Genomic DNA, 15,555 nt, shown 5'->3' with positions numbered 1-15,555 from the left:
TTTTCAATACAGTTTACGTGCTACTTATTTTAGGAGTAGGTATTTTTAATAGTTTTGTAATTATTTTTAATTCGTTTTTTTTTTCATTGTCAGTTAGCTGATCTTGAACCTGCCTCGTCGTCCCCAATTATTCGCTTTACAACTTTAAACGTTTGTATGGAAAACAGACGAGCTACCCTCAAATCAGCTGATAATATCGAGATTGTGATGTCAGCGGAAATTTCGGGAAACGTGAAGAAAGCGGTCCGTTACTAAACCTAAACACACAGGCCGCCGACGTTGCGTCTGGACCACGCTAGTCTACAGTACTGACGTATTTTTAAATCATGCCTCCAGGAAAAAATTTTAGGAGGAAGAAAGAGGATTCATCCGACGAGGAAGATGATGAGACAAAAGCCGTGGTCAGGTAGATATGTTTATCACATTAAAGCCAAATAGAGTAACCGAACATTACCGTGTAGAAAAATATTTATACAACGTTAAGTGTCCAATTCATTCAAAGGCTACATGCAGACGCCTGTTCATATTTTCTAAGGTCCAGACTGGATGAAGCTAAGGAGCTTCAAAGTTTACGAAAAAGGCAGCATGGAGTAAGGTTGGTCATTTGTCTATTTACAATGCTTTTTATTTTTTATACCAATATGACAGTTTTACACGTTTGCACGAGTCTTGTTATTATCATAGATTTTTTTTTTTGTTGCATTGTTTAATTTTCAAGTTTTATTTAAATGTATTTAAAATAATTTGTCCATTCAATTATGTTTGATTAAAAATCTAAATAATATATGCTGCTTTCCATTGTTTTTCTCCAGCATTACAACGTTACTTGTAGGAGAGAAGCTACCTTTGGAGGCTGAGATTGAGGCAGGTTTTTTTTTTTTTTTTTTTTTTTTTTAAAGCAAACTGCATTTTGTATTGCAATGAAGGTCTTGCAGTCTTACAGTAAACGTATGATGTAAAATAAATTATTGCCACTCCGTTATGTGCATTAGGACGACCCATTTAAACTGAAGACTGGAGGTGTTGTTGACATGAAGAAAGTGAAAGACAGAAACCGAGACATGTAAGTTATATTATGGGTGTCACGATCATTAGATGGAGTGCCCATGAACTTCAGTAGAGGGCACTCCAATCAGGACCATTCCACATCAACCACCAGATGTCACTCGAACTCTAGCACCTCTCATCTGTTGCACCACACCCGAACTACATTCCCCATGAGTCACTGCATCACAATCACCCTGCCACACCTACACATCGTTCATCAGCCCATTTCTTTGCCACACCTGCACCTCATTTACAAACATATAAAGCAGCACACTGACTCCCACTCTCTGCGAAGTCTTGATTTGCTGTGTCTGTCATTTCTGAGCGTTTCCCTTGTGTTTGAGCTCTCTGTACCTGACCTTTGTATTGTTTATTAAGACTCTGATTCTCTGCTGCCTGCCCCAGACATCTGCTTGTTCCTGTTTTCGATTCTGGTTATCCCTATATACCTGACGCCGTTGCTGATCATTGCCTGTCTGACCATTCTCATTAAAAGTTCTGCACATGGATCCGAACCTCTCTGTCTCTTCAAAAACATGTTTGCTTTTTATTTTATGTTGATGCTACTGTATATTATAAGTGAAACAATAAAAAACTTCTCTCCACTACAGGACAGCAGATGAAAACGACCTGAATCTTGGTACCTCCTTTTCTGCTGAGACTAACAGACGAGATGAAGATGCAGACATGTAAATGCATGAGTGCGCACAAACCATCTGTATTCTTTGTCCTTGATTACACCTGCCTTGGATGTTTTTTTTGTCTCCATTTAAATGCTTATATTATCTCTCTCTCTCTCTTTGTACGCTGTTTTATTCAGGATGAAGTACATTGAGACCGAATTAAAGAAAAAGAAAGGCATGGTGGAGGCGGAAGAGCAGAAAGTGAAGGTGAAGAATCCAGAGGACCTCCTGTACGAGCTTCCAGAGAGCATCCGTGTCAGCTCTGCCAAAAAGACCGAAGAGATGTTGTCCAATCAAATGCTGAGTGGAATTCCAGAGGTGGATCTGGGGATAGAGTAAGTAAAGACCAGAACTAATTCAGACATTTTCCTTTGATCACATCTGAGATTTTTCTTTATAGTCCACCTAGCTATGGATGTCAGCTTCAAAACCTTTCTTATCAGTGCAAAGATAAAGAACATCATCAGCACAGAAGAAGCCAAATCAAAGCTTCTTGCGGAGCAGAGGAATAAAAAGAAGGACAGCAGGACCTCCTTTGTTCCCACTAACATTGCTGTAAATTACGTCCAGCATAATCGCTGTAAGTGCACACAAATATCTGACCAACTAGCTTTTTGTATTTTAAGGTCATGTGCTTAGTGCTCTACATCGAGTCATGTCTTCACACATTTTCTTAACTTTCTAAAAAATCAGTAACCTCTGTGTACTTGATATTCAGAAGCATCTGCATTTAATCCAAACATTTTATAAGTTACAGCTCTATTCCTGCATCACCTTTAGGTTTATTGATTACTAACCAAGGACTATTCATATTCAGTTGCTTACTCATTACAAGTGAAATTATTTCAGTATTTGCTATCATTCCCTAAAGAACAAAGATTAAGTCATTTTCTGTTTTTTTCATTCAAGTCTATCATGAGGATGTAAATGCTCCCCAGAGACGGCACAGAGAAGAACCCAAAGCCAGGCCACTACGAGTAGGAGACACCGAGAACCCTGTGCCTGAGAGTAAGATCATAACAATATCATATTTTGCTTAAATAACACATTTGTTGGATTTATGAGTGTTTTGTGTTTACATCTCTTCTTGTTCTCCAGCTTCACCACCTAATTACCGCAAGAGGCCTAATAACGAGAAGGCCACAGATGACTACCACTATGAGAAATTCAAGAAGATGAACCGACGATACTAGTCCTCTACCATTGTTACAGTCAACCGAATTTCTTTCTTTAAAATAATAATGTAAATATTTTTTACTGTCTTCATAGCTTGCATACAGTCATAAACATTTTACAATACCCCCCCCTGTTCAGCCTTGGCTGTAAATTAGTCTTTGGTCTTGCTTAACATTTAACAAGAACAATGAACTCCACATATCAATACAATTAATCATCAATTTAACAACATATGCCATCAAATAAATCGTTAATGCATTTATTCCTCCTAAAAACAATGCCGTCCTAGTTTTTGTTCAAGAAACGTATTGCTTATGGCTAAAAGGTTTGTTTATATATTGTTTTAGTTGCCTTCAGTGTCCTATAATGGTGCCCAGATGGTAACTATTTGAAGGCATAGTTCAGAGGGTGTTATAAGTCCACTTATGGCCAAAGCTTTCCTCCTAACTGCCATATCATACAGCTGATCAGTTGACTTTATATTATTCACTCATAAAAATGTTATTTTTATTCTACATATTTTGCTAATGAAACAGAATATTATAACCTGTATTAGAGTTACAACATTACCTTACCTTTTCACTTGGATGTCTTTTACCAATCTAAAATGAAAAGTTTGTGCTAAGATAGCACCTCTATAAAATAGGTTGTTTAGAAAGTATCCAGCCATGTAATATGAAAAATACCAGATGAGAGATGCAATATGATGAGAACAGCTGTAGCTATGGGCAACCGGTGACAAGCAATTTCATCATGACAATGTGCCCACCTGTACGTCATATCTCGTGTAGTTTTTTTGAGCGAAACATCAGATCACCCAGGTGACTCAGCCCCCACAGCACAGATCACCTTTGAAGGGGACTGGGGCATCATTGTCCTATGTACAATGTCTCATATATCTTCTTCGATAAATGTCTATTTTATATGACTGGATACTTTCCAGACAGCTTTCACATGAATGTCTGTATGTATGTATTGGTGTTGTGTTAATATACATATGAACCCAAAAAAAGACAAAAAGCGAACACTTCCTTGGCAGTCCCATTTTGAAAAAGTGAACAGCATTACAGTGCACATGTACTATGTAACATACAATAAAATTGAACAGTGTAACAGCTAAATTTACTCCAAAATGTGTGCAGCATTATTTACAGAGGTCTTCTTTTCTTTCAGCATCCTAAACACCACTTGCCTAAACAAGTTATAATGTTTTTTAGAATAAGAAGAAATTGCATTTTTGTAATATCGCTCAGAGACATTAAACGTAATAATATACAGATAGAAAGACAAACACTTCATTAGACCAATATAGCAAGTTACCAACTACACTAGTTCTCAGCATTAATTCAGTGTCATATTTGAAGGACAAAAACACATTATCAATTCAAGTAATTGTTTAGATTTGCAGTCTGCAGCTGGTGGCTTAAGATGGGGCTTATTATGATGTTAAATTCCTTAGATGTGTAATCTAACTGGTTCATGAAGGAAGCCAGCAGTCTTTCATGACTGCTCACTAGTGCTGCTGTCGTGACTGTTGAGGTGACGCTGCATGGACTCCTGGCTCCCCAAGTTGTCTGGATCCTCTGGGTTGGCACGTGAGGGGTCAGAGGTCATCTCAGGGGACCCCCAACTGTCCTGCCGATGAAAGGCCTCACAAAGTGGCAACTCAACACCATCCCACTGTCCACAACTAGAAACGTTATACACACACACAGACGTTACACACAAACTAACATTTCTTCTGTCCACTTCTGCCTAAAACACCCAAAAAGCCATTAGGAGTATGAATGAATGATGATGCACATTCATTCACTCATTTCAAAAACAAACTAACACAACATACAGTATGAAGGAACTGAGAAAGAAAGCACAAGCAGGGAAAGAAGCTGTGAAAAGCATTATTTCAGGATTGCTACTGACATGAATGGAACCGTGTGGTCACATGACATTATTCTTCTGTTTGCATTGAACAGATGTGTGTAGTCTCTAATAATAGATTTGCTCAACAGATGAAAAGCAAAAGGCTGTAAGCAGCAGAGAATTTAGATGATGCACTCAACAGAGGCAGAGAATAACTTCCAAATCAGAGGCGAGCAAATAATAGATCAGACACTACATGTGCTCTAATTTCTCTCTGGTTTATTTATGAAATTTGAAATGACCAGTTGGTTTGTGAAAAAGCTGACAAATATCCTTACACATTTTGAACAGGTACTAATGTGACCAACACAGTGTCTTCTAAATATGTCACCACAAAGAAACAATAAATATTGCATTTTGAACGTGACATGTATGCCTCTGAAAGTTTTCACAAACTTCAATTAGTACAACAGAGAAAAAAAAAATCACTGCATTTATGAACATACAGTGAAAATCTCAACGACAATAACAGATTTTCATCTTAACAAATTTCTTCCATTAAGCTAATTAAAGATTTTTAAAGTAATTTTTACTATATGTACAGCACCATATATTACTTTTTACAAATTCTTAAGTGCTTTGAATTTTGCAGCTCATCGTTGATTATAGGCATCCAAAATCAATGTGCCCAATCCAATTTCAAATTTAAATTCACATGTACATTTTTCTTAAAAAAAAATTAAAAATGTATACATTTATTTCCATAATTCCAAAATGTCTCTTCTCATATAACTATTAACCTCTCCACTGGTGTGCTTCAAAGGCAGCTTAAATTTGAATTTAAAATCTTTGAATAGCCCTTAAGATCCAGATTTATCCTATACTAATCTCTATAAAAATATACTCCAGACAGCACCACTAATAATACTAAATACCCGAAAATCTTCTAAAACATTATCGTTTGAGGCACCTGGGGTGGGGGGGGGGTATTTACATGCATTTCAGACAGTATAACAAATGGGTTCCCTCTCGAGGCGGTAACTCAACATCAACATGTCTCGTTCCCGCCTCTCAGGGAACCGAGGTTACGATAGTAACCGGAGACGTTTTCTTGTGCAAAACCAGTTATACTGAAAGTGCTTGATATTGTCTTTGGCATGTCTACAATATGGATGGATATGACACTATGGATATATGAATTTTCCTATAAATTTGCCATATTAGAAGCATAGTAGTAAAAGATATGATGTCTGGCTTGATATGAATATGACAAGTGGAATAAAACCCTACAGTATCTAATTAGTAATTGAGTCTTACTACATGACTGAGCTGGTTCAAAAGAGAATGTACTCTTTCATCATTTAGTCTTACCTGCGAGAATGAACACTCTTATGAAGGCACAATGGTATGATATGATTATGTGTATGGAGGACAAAAACTGGGATGGCATAATTAAACAAATAGCAAAACACAATAGTTAGCACATGATATTTTAAGAAAAATGAAAACCGTTGGAGCCAATAATCAGTTGTGCAAGTTAAAAATACCTTTTGCTCCACGAATCACCCCGTTTTATGTTCTTAGGATGTACATATCAAATGTATGGCATTGGTAAGCAAGGGAAGGCAGAGGTGACTGCACACGTTTGGGAACACTGGTCTATTTGTACCTGGAGGAGTAATACTCTTCCTCGAGCTCATACAGGTCAATGGCAATCTCATCACGCAGGGAGATGAGCTTCTTGTCGCACTCTTCCTGCAGCGTACGCAGCTGCTGGTTGCGGAGACTGATGGCCTCATTGACAGAGGGGAAGTCATTCAGGATGAGGAACTGCTTCAGGTCTGAGACCAGCTTCATGAGAGACTCTCCTGCACGTACCTAAGACATAATACACATGTGAATGTTATCCAAGTCTGATATGCCTATTTATTAACATACTATCACTGTAGATCTTACAATGTTGGCGGCTCGCACATGCATTTCATAGTGGTCCTGCTCAGCTTGTGTCGCTCTGGAAACCTGAGTCTCTTCTTCCACCTGATGACCAGATTAGCATCTCATAATTTATATGAATAATCCTATTGATATAGATATTTCTATGTCACACAGCAAAATGCATTCCAATATACCTTTGCTGTTTTGATTATTTCCGTAAAATTGTCTAGAATTGACCTGATGTCATCTTTAAGTCTCTTGTTGTAGTTCTGCAGAAGAGTTTCTTTGCTTTGCGGGAGGACTCTCTGTGTGGCCATCTCAGCGCTCTTCAGTCACACTTGACGCAACTGGTTATCACACTAACCTCTACTAAATACATATAATAAACAGTCAATGTTTACATGTCCACAAGATAACTGCAGCCAGTTTTGTCGTTGCGATTTTTTTAAATGCTTGTCAATCTGGAAAAATTGATATTTTAAGAAATGCACGAAAGCTAAAACACAACGCAAATCAATGCATTTGCCGTCAACATTCTGTTTTGTTTGTTTTTCTCAGACGGTGAAACTAAACAGCGCGTGCAGGTTTCTGATACCATACACCACGCATAAATAATTAATGAGGTTTAAAAAAAAACGTTTGTCGCTGCTGTGACTTAAACACAAATAAAATCGCTACTCACAGCTGCAAACATTCTTTTAATTTCTCTCCAAATAAACACGAGCCTCAATCTTTTGTTCTGTCGCGAACAGATGATGTCATCTCGGTATTATATTTCCCACAGTCCTTTTCGTCCTCCTTTCCGTCTGAACCAACATGGTGAGTGTTGGATATGTTTGACTGGGAAGCCGCTACTCTCATAAAATCCTTTAGCATCCAGTTTTGTAGTGTGTTGTCTGACTGATAAAATATTGGTTATGGGAAATAAAACACCGACGCTTGCTCTCTGAATGAAAATTGCGATGATTTTAAGGATTTTAAAGAAGAATGCGAGACCTTAGGTGAGCTGTGTAGTGACCGTTTACCGTCGGCATTGACGCCTCGAGTTGTGGCACCGTTAGACTAAGCCCTTAAACGTTATTATCTGTAGTATTAATACAGACACACTTGACTATATATGTTTTCAATTAACATGTTTAATATCATGAGAAACTGTGGGCTCCAACGTGAATGCTAACCTGTTAGCGTACTGATTTGTAGGCCAAAAATCAATCGGATCGTCCCAGTGGTGCTTATTAAACACGCAAGTCTTGCTGTATTTTACACTAGTATACACCTGTTGGTCAATTATAGATCTGATTATGTTAAGTGACCGTGCTGTAGTTGGTTACGCGGGTATCTCTTGGATGCTAAAGTGGTAAAGTTAATATAACGTTTGTCACTGTGTTTTGACTAGTAATTTTGTTTTGGCTTTTGCAGTGATGTCTCGAATTTCTTCACCTGAACCTTTTGTGTAGAACTCATTTTTATAAAAACTGAGCATGAGCCAAAAATTTATATTGCTCAAGTTTCTCTCCATTTTGGATGATGTGCTGAAGTCTCGTGCTTCTTTCCACAGCCTAAGGGGAAAAAGGGTAAGGGGAAGAAGGTGGCTCCAGCCCCTTCAGTGGCCAAGAAGCATGAGGCCAAGAAAGTCGTGAATCCCCTGTTTGAGAAGAGGCCCAAGAACTTTGGCATTGGTGAGTAACAACTGGACCACATATGAGACTGAGTCATAGGTGATCTAAAGTGTAGCTGTCAAATAAGTGCAGATGATGTCACTAATATTTGCTATCTTAACCATAATGCAGACAATCTTCCACCAAGATCGCTGATGCACGTATTATGTCTTGAAAGCACCTGAGAGTTTGTTGATCCTAATGCTAATGAAAGTCATGCACTTTAATCTCCAGGTCAGGACATCCAGCCGAAGCGGGATCTGACCCGATTTGTGAAATGGCCACGTTACGTCCGGCTGCAGCGCCAGCGGGCCATTCTCTACAAGCGTCTGAAGGTCCCCCCTGCGATCAACCAGTTCACCCAGGCTCTGGACCGCCAGACCGGTGAGTTATTTGCTTGACTGAAGTCTCCTACGTCTTTCTGCTGTTGTTCATACAATGATGCATGTAGAGGTCGATGGATAGTAGTGGATGTAATCAATAACTAGTTAATTAAGTCAGTAATATTAACAAAAAATTCTTGATGTAAGAGAGTGCTGTACGTACTTCGTAAATTAACAATGTCCTAATCATGATGTTATTGTATTTCTCACAGAGGAATAAAAGTTTTTTTTTTGTCATTAATTACACAAAGCAAACATAAGCCTCAGTTAATCATTGAAAACAATATATTGGTCAACCTCTAAATGCTTTTTGGACACTTGGGAATGTGCAGATGATGTGAAGAATATTTGCTATCTGAAGTCAATGCTGACAGTTTCCACCAAGATCACTGATGCACTGTTATATTGCTGCTGCTGCTGCTGCTTAAATTTATTTTGAACTGTATTGTAAAATTACTGATGACTTAAGTCTTCACCAAAATGTTAACTAAATGTTAAATGTAAATTATTTCTGTAGCTACCCAGCTGTTCAAGCTGGCCCACAAGTACAGGCCCGAGACAAAGCAGGAGAAGAAACAGAGACTGCTGGCTCGTGCTGAACAGAAGGCTGCTGGAAAGGGAGACGTGCCCACTAAGAGGCCCCCAGTCCTCCGTGCAGGTGGGTCCTTTTAAAGTGTCTTTTCTTTGAAGACCCCGAAAGGTCCAGCCCTTTCCAGAGTTACGAGTTGCCTTCATCATTCTCAAACTTTTCGACTCTTAAGGCCCACCTTTTTTTTTTCTTTTTCCAAGATATGATGACCCTCTTATCTAAGCTGTTAAGTACCTCTGGTATTTGTTAAACTGGGTTATTAGTGTTTTAATTGGGATTAATGAGTAATTTTAATGGGGAGCCCTTGGATGTTTGCTGCAGCCTCCTAGTGGGACTGAGCCCTGCTTGAGCACAACTGCTGGATCATTTGGCTTTAATATCAGTTTAACACTTTGATTTATTCTCAGGTGTGAACACCGTGACCACACTAGTGGAGAGCAAGAAGGCACAGCTGGTCATTATTGCTCACGATGTGGATCCCATTGAGGTGAATGTCTCTCGGTTGTTTTTCTACAGGATGTATACATCTTGTCAAATAATGTTGTGGTTGTCTGCAGTGATGTCTTGAATTTCTTCACCTGAATTCAAACTGAAGATCAAAAATACGAGCTTTTTAACCCTGAGCAACAACCCACAGGAGTGTTTCTGTAATGACTCTTCAGAGTTTTGGCTTTTGATTTGTTAGACTGCTCAATGTGAGGATGGATGTCGATGTGTGATTTGGTGTAATTCTCTTTGTAGCTGGTGGTGTTCTTGCCTGCTCTGTGCCGTAAGATGGGAGTCCCATACTGCATTGTGAAGGGCAAAGCCAGACTAGGCAAACTGGTGCACAGAAAGACCTGCACCTCTGTTGCCTTCACACAGACCAACCCGTGAGTAACACACACACAGGTTTCACTTTCCTGTGCTGCACTTCCTATGGCTATGATGTCTGAATTTCTTCAACTGAACAACCATGTGGTTTCAAATGAGCTTTTTAACCCTGAGCTAAATGATTTGCAGTTGATTAATGATCTAGGCATCATGGACACAAGACATTTGTGGTTAAGATTTATTTTATTTTTTTCACATCCTCAGCGAAGACAAAGCAGCTCTTGCTAAACTGGTGGAGGCCATCAAGACCAACTACAATGACAGATACGAGGAGGTCAGTTATCAGTTCTGATGATAAACTATTGATTTATCAACTTACACCTTAATGGGGTTTCAATTAGTTTACAGTCCCCCAACTGATCTCTAAATGTAATTCAAATTTTATAATTTGTTTGAATTTGTTTCTCATAAAATGTTGTACCCACTTTGAAAATCGATGTGATCATATTATCTACACTCGCTGTTGAATAGGACATTCCAGACTACCCCATAGTTTTCTGTTTGTGCTTTATGCTAAAATCCATTATCTTTTGAAGCATATTTTGATGGATTGCAATAGTTTAAATTGTCAGAATTCATTTTTCTGTTGACTATAATATTTTTAATGAACGCCAGATTTTATTTTAGAATTATGCAAGATCAAATTAAAAATCTAATTTAACTTCACTAACCTTGTTCTCACCATGAATTTAGCTGAGGTAGCTCGCAAGGCATTACAATTCTTTCATTCTCTCTTCAGATCCGTCGTCACTGGGGAGGCAATGTCCTGGGTCACAAGTCAACAGCTCGCATTGCTAAAATCGAGAAGGCAAAGGCCAAGGAGCTGGCTACTAAACTGGGCTGAGATCCTGTCTTGTTTAAATAAAACTGTTCCCACAAAACTTGTTGAAGTTTGACTTGTTCTTTCAGTGTGTTTGTTGCTAATAGTCTCCTAATGTTCACTTGAATTTTTGAACAAACTTGAAAGTGCACGATCCAAACTTACATTTTTATAATTCATGAATGAAAACATTTTGTAACATTGATGTACCATTTTCATGGTAATGCAATTTCTGATTTGAAAATGGGTTTCAAAGGATGAACTTTGAGATTAAGTTCTCAATTATATCAATTTGATTATTTCTAAAGTGTGAAAGTCAACGAAGACGACTTTTTGACAAAGGTCAGAACTCCTGTTATGATGTAGATTTCTAAGGTGCACTTCTGTCGTAAATTAATTACCTTTTTTTTTTTTTTTTTTTTTACATTGGTAAAATATCTATTTAGGAGTCTTGGACCGTTCCAATTATGTATATTTTATGATTTAGATTAGGATTTAATTATAATATAGTGAAGTAAACTTGTACCACAGAGTGGATGGGTGACCATTGAGAGGTTAAAGCTTAAGAAAATGTGCAATTAGAATTTTTTTTGAACATGTAGGTATAGATAATGGTATTTCTACATGTTCTAAGTATTTGTTGAGAGGTTTTTAAACTTTTTTTTTTAAAGATGTGAAATTCAGATTTTGCCTCCTCAAAATATTGAGAGGACAATATATGAATTCAGTTTAATTTAACTTTTAGTATTTTTAAAAAATCACGTGGCCCCTTCCTTGAAAACCACTGTTTTCTAGAGGTTATATTTGCCTAGACAGCTTTCGTATCCAGCAAAGTAATGCATTAAAACAATACACATGCACAAACACTCAAACTAATTTTGACATCCACGTTTTTATTAACAGTAATGAGTTCCACACAAGTGCTTTATTATTCTAAAGCGTATATTCCAGAAGGGCAAAGTGCTGAATATATTTCATAAAGCTATACGCTTAATGAATTTTGCGTACCACATGTAGGAGGTAGCGGCACACAATCCATACCTAAAAAAGAACAAAGAATAGTTCACCTCATGCTCCTCTTTAAGATTACAATCAAATAGTTCCTAAATAGTTTTTAAACTTTCTTCTCCAATTCAATGGTAAATGCAATGTAAGAGTAATGCAGGATTTAAATAAAAACAGGTTCTGTTTTAAGGCATAGCAATAGATTAGTAATGTGTTCAATTAAACAAACCATGTGATGACATATTGCATGTGTTCATTCCTCAAGGTAACTCTTGTCTGTCCTCCTATTGGCCCACCAGGTATCGTGCTGTCTGAATGAAAATAATTAGATTTAAATAGACAATAAACATTTTATAAGTTTGAACACCATACATTTAACAAATATTAATATTAAGAGCAGCTCTAACCAAGTACAGCATCGATGAGGATTTCCTCAGCACCAGTGACCTTCGCCATGGCCTCCAGGTCACGATAGTGCCACCTATTCGCCTCCACATTGTTCTGAGGGATGAATGGTTTCCGCTGCTCAGTTAAACGCACCACACCAACAAGATCCACATCCTCAGTCACCTTTTAAAAAAACAAACACCTCTTTTACATTTAAATTATACAAAAATGAATATGAAAAATAAAAAATCTCAACTATAAAATTAATAAAGAAAGACCTGTTTATCTATTGATAATGTTTATGGCTAGATTTGATTCAGATGAGCTAAAGACAGAATTACCTGTCCCTTCATCCTGGTTTCTGGTCTGATCTTATTTTTTGGTACGTAACCTCTGTTCACCAAGATAGTGATCCTAAAAATTTGATTGAAGGTTTTTACACACCCATATCAGAGTGCAACGCAAGTTTAATGAAGTGAAATTCAAACAGTGTGTGTTCGTACCCCAGATCAGTACAGTAGAATGGTGTGATGACATTAGCTCCACTCTCCCCGCTGGAGGAAATCCTGCCTGCCTCCCGAGCCTCTCTCTCAGGGTCCACCGGGGAGCGGGGCAGGACGTACAGCTCTTTAGAGTGGTCGAAGTGTCCACGCACCTTTACTCTCCTGTATTCCAGCTGCTTAGTTTCCATAGGACTGTGTCACACACAGATTGCATCACCAGTTCATCCTATAAACACTGGAGATTATGGCACATAGATTTCTAAAGAGACTCACTCTATGGGCAGTGGGATAGGCTCTTTAGTCGTCAGGCTCTGAAGTTCACGGATCAGCTCCAACTTCCACTTTCTGCGTTTCAACTACAAAATCAAAGGGAAGGCTTTTCACAAATATCTAACTGGGGTTTTAGTTATGATTTGTATCATTTAAACACCATGCTCGTGCCTGTACCTGCCATGTTCCAAGACAAAAGGTTGTGGCAGGAATCAACAAGAGAAACCACTTCAGGAAGGAGTCTTCTCCTTTCTCGGTTCCCGCGACAGTGGAACTTGACCGTTGAACAAACCTGGTTAGGTTACCTATAGAAAAAACATCTGAACACCTTAGAACCACAAACTGCTCAAGCATAATGCCTGAATATATTTCAGCTATATTTAGTCTATTGGAAACTCACTCTGACGGTTAATCTATTTTATTTTATATTACCTTTAAAAAGTTTGGGGTTGGCATTTTAGTATTATTATTATTATTAAAGACATAATAAATGTATTCAGCAAGGATGCAGTAGATTGATGAAAAGTGACGGCTGAAAAATCGAACAGCTGAAAATTCAGCTTTCCCGTCACAGGATTAAATTACATTAGATTTAAATACATATCAATGCAGCCCTGGTAAGCATGAGATACTTATTCAAGCTAATAAAACCTCAAAGTTTGAAACGGTAATGTAGCAAACAAAAGTGAGCAAGCAAAACCTGGGGCATCCTGCCGTCTGAACAGACCCTGTCCTGTCACAAATAGGCTCCTCTTTGGTGAGATGAGAGTCTGGGAAAAGAACAAACAAACTTTTCAAATAAAACAAGCTTTAGCTGTCAAGTATGAGTGTTTGACAACAAACGTTTTGATTTAAAAAAATAATATATATATATATATATATATATATATATATATATATATATTGGTAAACTGCTTTTGAGGCGGAAAAATTCAAATGTACTTACACTGCATCGAATGATCTTAGATGTGCTATTAGAGAACACCAGCATTAATTTGAAACTGCTCATGTTAGCTGAAACTGTTGTAACCTGAAGAGCAACTGTCTGTCAGGTCGACTGCATAACCTGCCTTGCGCTTTAGGGGGAATGTTTTCAATGTAACCATTTCCGGGGATTCCGAAACCATCCTGCGCATGCGCAAGATCATACAAACACATGACGGGGGATGTTTCTGAATTTATAAGGGCTTGGTTTTATTTAGTGCAGATTCCAGTGTTTTTATCTGAATTAGTTTGTAATTCTAAAAAATACTCTACTCCATTCTCAGCTGATGAAACGGTTACAACATGACAGCAGTTTTTCGATTGTATTTTTTTATATTTGATTTGTATTTATTTATTTATTTGATAATTTGTTTATAATTTAAAAAAAAAATGCCAGGCTTGCAGCGAAGTATGATTACTTAGAGAAGTTGACCCATGAAGTAAACGTGTCTCACAACCAGGAGCCAAAAGAAGACCCTGTGGCAAAGTTCTGGATTATCAGTTGAATACAAATTAATTAGTAAATACTAAACAGGAATATTTATGCCAATTTTATTGCTGGTTTATTAATTCATTCAAAGTTTGTATTGTCAGAGTAAGTAGTTAAAAAAAATAACTTAATAAAGTTTTATTAATTCCCCTGTTAATTCCATTCCGAGGCAGTGGGGTAAATGATGGTGCTCCTTCTAAGAAGAACAAACAAAAGCCAACAAAAGGAGATAAAGTGAGTGCATACAGGATTAAACCAGTCCCAAAGACCTCTCAGCCTGCAGCACCTCCAGCTCAGAGAAAAACTGTCTAAGAATGGGATTTCAGAGACACAAAAAGGGTTAAAGGTACAAAGTTTGTAAAGAGAGATTAGTAGTTCATCCAGTATGCTTTATTCTTGTTGATTAGCATTTTTACTGACTCATTTCTGTTAGGTGAATCATTTAATGTTGTAGATATTCTTCGTCAGAGGCTTCACCAGAAGATTGAGGAGACTAGTGGACAGGAACATACTCAAGTTGGACTAAAAAATTGAAATCAGCTAAAAGTGTTATCTTGGTCAAATGATTTTTAAATATCTGAATGTTAATATGGTGAATAACTTTACTTCAAGGGATAGTTCACCCAAAAATGAAAATTCTGTTATCATTTATTTTGTTTATTCAGATGAACACAAAAGAAGATATTTTGAAGAATGTAACCAAAAAGTTTCTGGTCCTTATTGACTTCCAAATTAATTTTATACCATGGAAGTCAATGGGAACCAACAACTGTTTGGTTGCCCTCATTCTTTGAAAAAAATTTTTTTTCCCTGCTCAACAAAATAATGAAACTAATTCAGTTTGAGGCTGAGTAAATTATTTAAAATGAACTGGTTTGATTACATCTTAGTG

At 37.5% G+C, this 15,555-nt stretch overlaps 4 protein-coding genes and 5 non-coding genes across 12 annotated transcripts; 7 read left to right on the top strand and 2 right to left on the bottom strand.

The window, feature by feature from the left end:
* Positions 1 to 97: 97 nt before the first annotated feature.
* Positions 98 to 3,259, top strand: LOC113075739 (telomere length and silencing protein 1 homolog). The gene is made up of 9 exons (XM_026248432.1): positions 98 to 406; positions 536 to 595; positions 813 to 864; positions 993 to 1,063; positions 1,659 to 1,736; positions 1,868 to 2,065; positions 2,174 to 2,310; positions 2,640 to 2,738; positions 2,829 to 3,259. Exons 1-9 carry the CDS (start codon positions 327 to 329, stop codon positions 2,921 to 2,923), a joined length of 870 nt encoding a protein of 289 aa, XP_026104217.1. The 5' UTR covers positions 98 to 326; the 3' UTR covers positions 2,924 to 3,259.
* Positions 3,260 to 3,934: 675 nt separating this feature from the next.
* LOC113075757 (mediator of RNA polymerase II transcription subunit 22) lies at positions 3,935 to 7,500 on the bottom strand. 4 transcript variants are annotated; one of them, XM_026248446.1, is made up of 6 exons: positions 7,384 to 7,500; positions 7,348 to 7,349; positions 6,896 to 7,048; positions 6,723 to 6,803; positions 6,436 to 6,644; positions 3,935 to 4,596 (listed from the first exon to the last, which is right to left on the bottom strand). In XM_026248446.1, the coding sequence occupies exons 3-6, from the start codon at positions 7,016 to 7,018 to the stop codon at positions 4,407 to 4,409; spliced, it is 603 nt and encodes a 200-aa protein (XP_026104231.1). In that variant the 5' UTR covers positions 7,019 to 7,048; positions 7,348 to 7,349; positions 7,384 to 7,500; the 3' UTR covers positions 3,935 to 4,406. The 4 variants fall into 4 exon arrangements, with proteins under 4 accessions (XP_026104231.1, XP_026104233.1, XP_026104232.1 ...); XM_026248448.1 differs by lacking the exon at positions 7,348 to 7,349 and having other exon boundaries at positions 6,896 to 7,067; positions 7,384 to 7,468; XM_026248447.1 differs by lacking the exon at positions 7,348 to 7,349 and having other exon boundaries at positions 6,896 to 7,070; positions 7,384 to 7,465.
* On the top strand, positions 7,495 to 11,089 carry LOC113075747 (60S ribosomal protein L7a). The gene is made up of 8 exons (XM_026248442.1): positions 7,495 to 7,520; positions 8,260 to 8,380; positions 8,594 to 8,743; positions 9,260 to 9,400; positions 9,739 to 9,818; positions 10,073 to 10,203; positions 10,409 to 10,478; positions 10,944 to 11,089. The coding sequence occupies exons 1-8, from the start codon at positions 7,518 to 7,520 to the stop codon at positions 11,046 to 11,048; spliced, it is 801 nt and encodes a 266-aa protein (XP_026104227.1). The 5' UTR covers positions 7,495 to 7,517; the 3' UTR covers positions 11,049 to 11,089.
* LOC113087939 (small nucleolar RNA SNORD36) lies at positions 8,115 to 8,185 on the top strand. The gene has a single exon (XR_003285696.1). It is a non-coding gene; the product is annotated as a small nucleolar RNA SNORD36 (small nucleolar RNA).
* Positions 8,448 to 8,519, top strand: LOC113087947 (small nucleolar RNA SNORD24). Its single transcript, XR_003285706.1, has one exon. It is a non-coding gene; the product is annotated as a small nucleolar RNA SNORD24 (small nucleolar RNA).
* On the top strand, positions 9,070 to 9,139 carry LOC113087958 (small nucleolar RNA SNORD24). The gene has a single exon (XR_003285717.1). It is a non-coding gene; the product is annotated as a small nucleolar RNA SNORD24 (small nucleolar RNA).
* On the top strand, positions 9,883 to 9,959 carry LOC113087921 (small nucleolar RNA SNORD36). Its single transcript, XR_003285692.1, has one exon. It is a non-coding gene; the product is annotated as a small nucleolar RNA SNORD36 (small nucleolar RNA).
* LOC113087932 (small nucleolar RNA SNORD36) lies at positions 10,251 to 10,322 on the top strand. The gene has a single exon (XR_003285693.1). It is a non-coding gene; the product is annotated as a small nucleolar RNA SNORD36 (small nucleolar RNA).
* Positions 11,090 to 11,897: 808 nt separating the features above from the next.
* On the bottom strand, positions 11,898 to 14,295 carry LOC113075714 (surfeit locus protein 1-like). Its single transcript, XM_026248409.1, has 9 exons — positions 14,136 to 14,295; positions 13,890 to 13,959; positions 13,367 to 13,494; positions 13,193 to 13,275; positions 12,920 to 13,111; positions 12,758 to 12,830; positions 12,437 to 12,599; positions 12,259 to 12,340; positions 11,898 to 12,065 (listed from the first exon to the last, which is right to left on the bottom strand). Exons 1-9 carry the CDS (start codon positions 14,196 to 14,198, stop codon positions 11,999 to 12,001), a joined length of 921 nt encoding a protein of 306 aa, XP_026104194.1. The 5' UTR covers positions 14,199 to 14,295; the 3' UTR covers positions 11,898 to 11,998.
* Positions 14,296 to 15,555: the final 1,260 nt, after the last annotated feature.

Source organism: Carassius auratus, chromosome 5 (genome assembly GCF_003368295.1).
Source record: "Carassius auratus strain Wakin chromosome 5, ASM336829v1, whole genome shotgun sequence".
NCBI lineage: Eukaryota > Metazoa > Chordata > Actinopteri > Cypriniformes > Cyprinidae > Carassius > Carassius auratus.
This window is presented reverse-complemented; position numbering and strand designations above follow the sequence as displayed.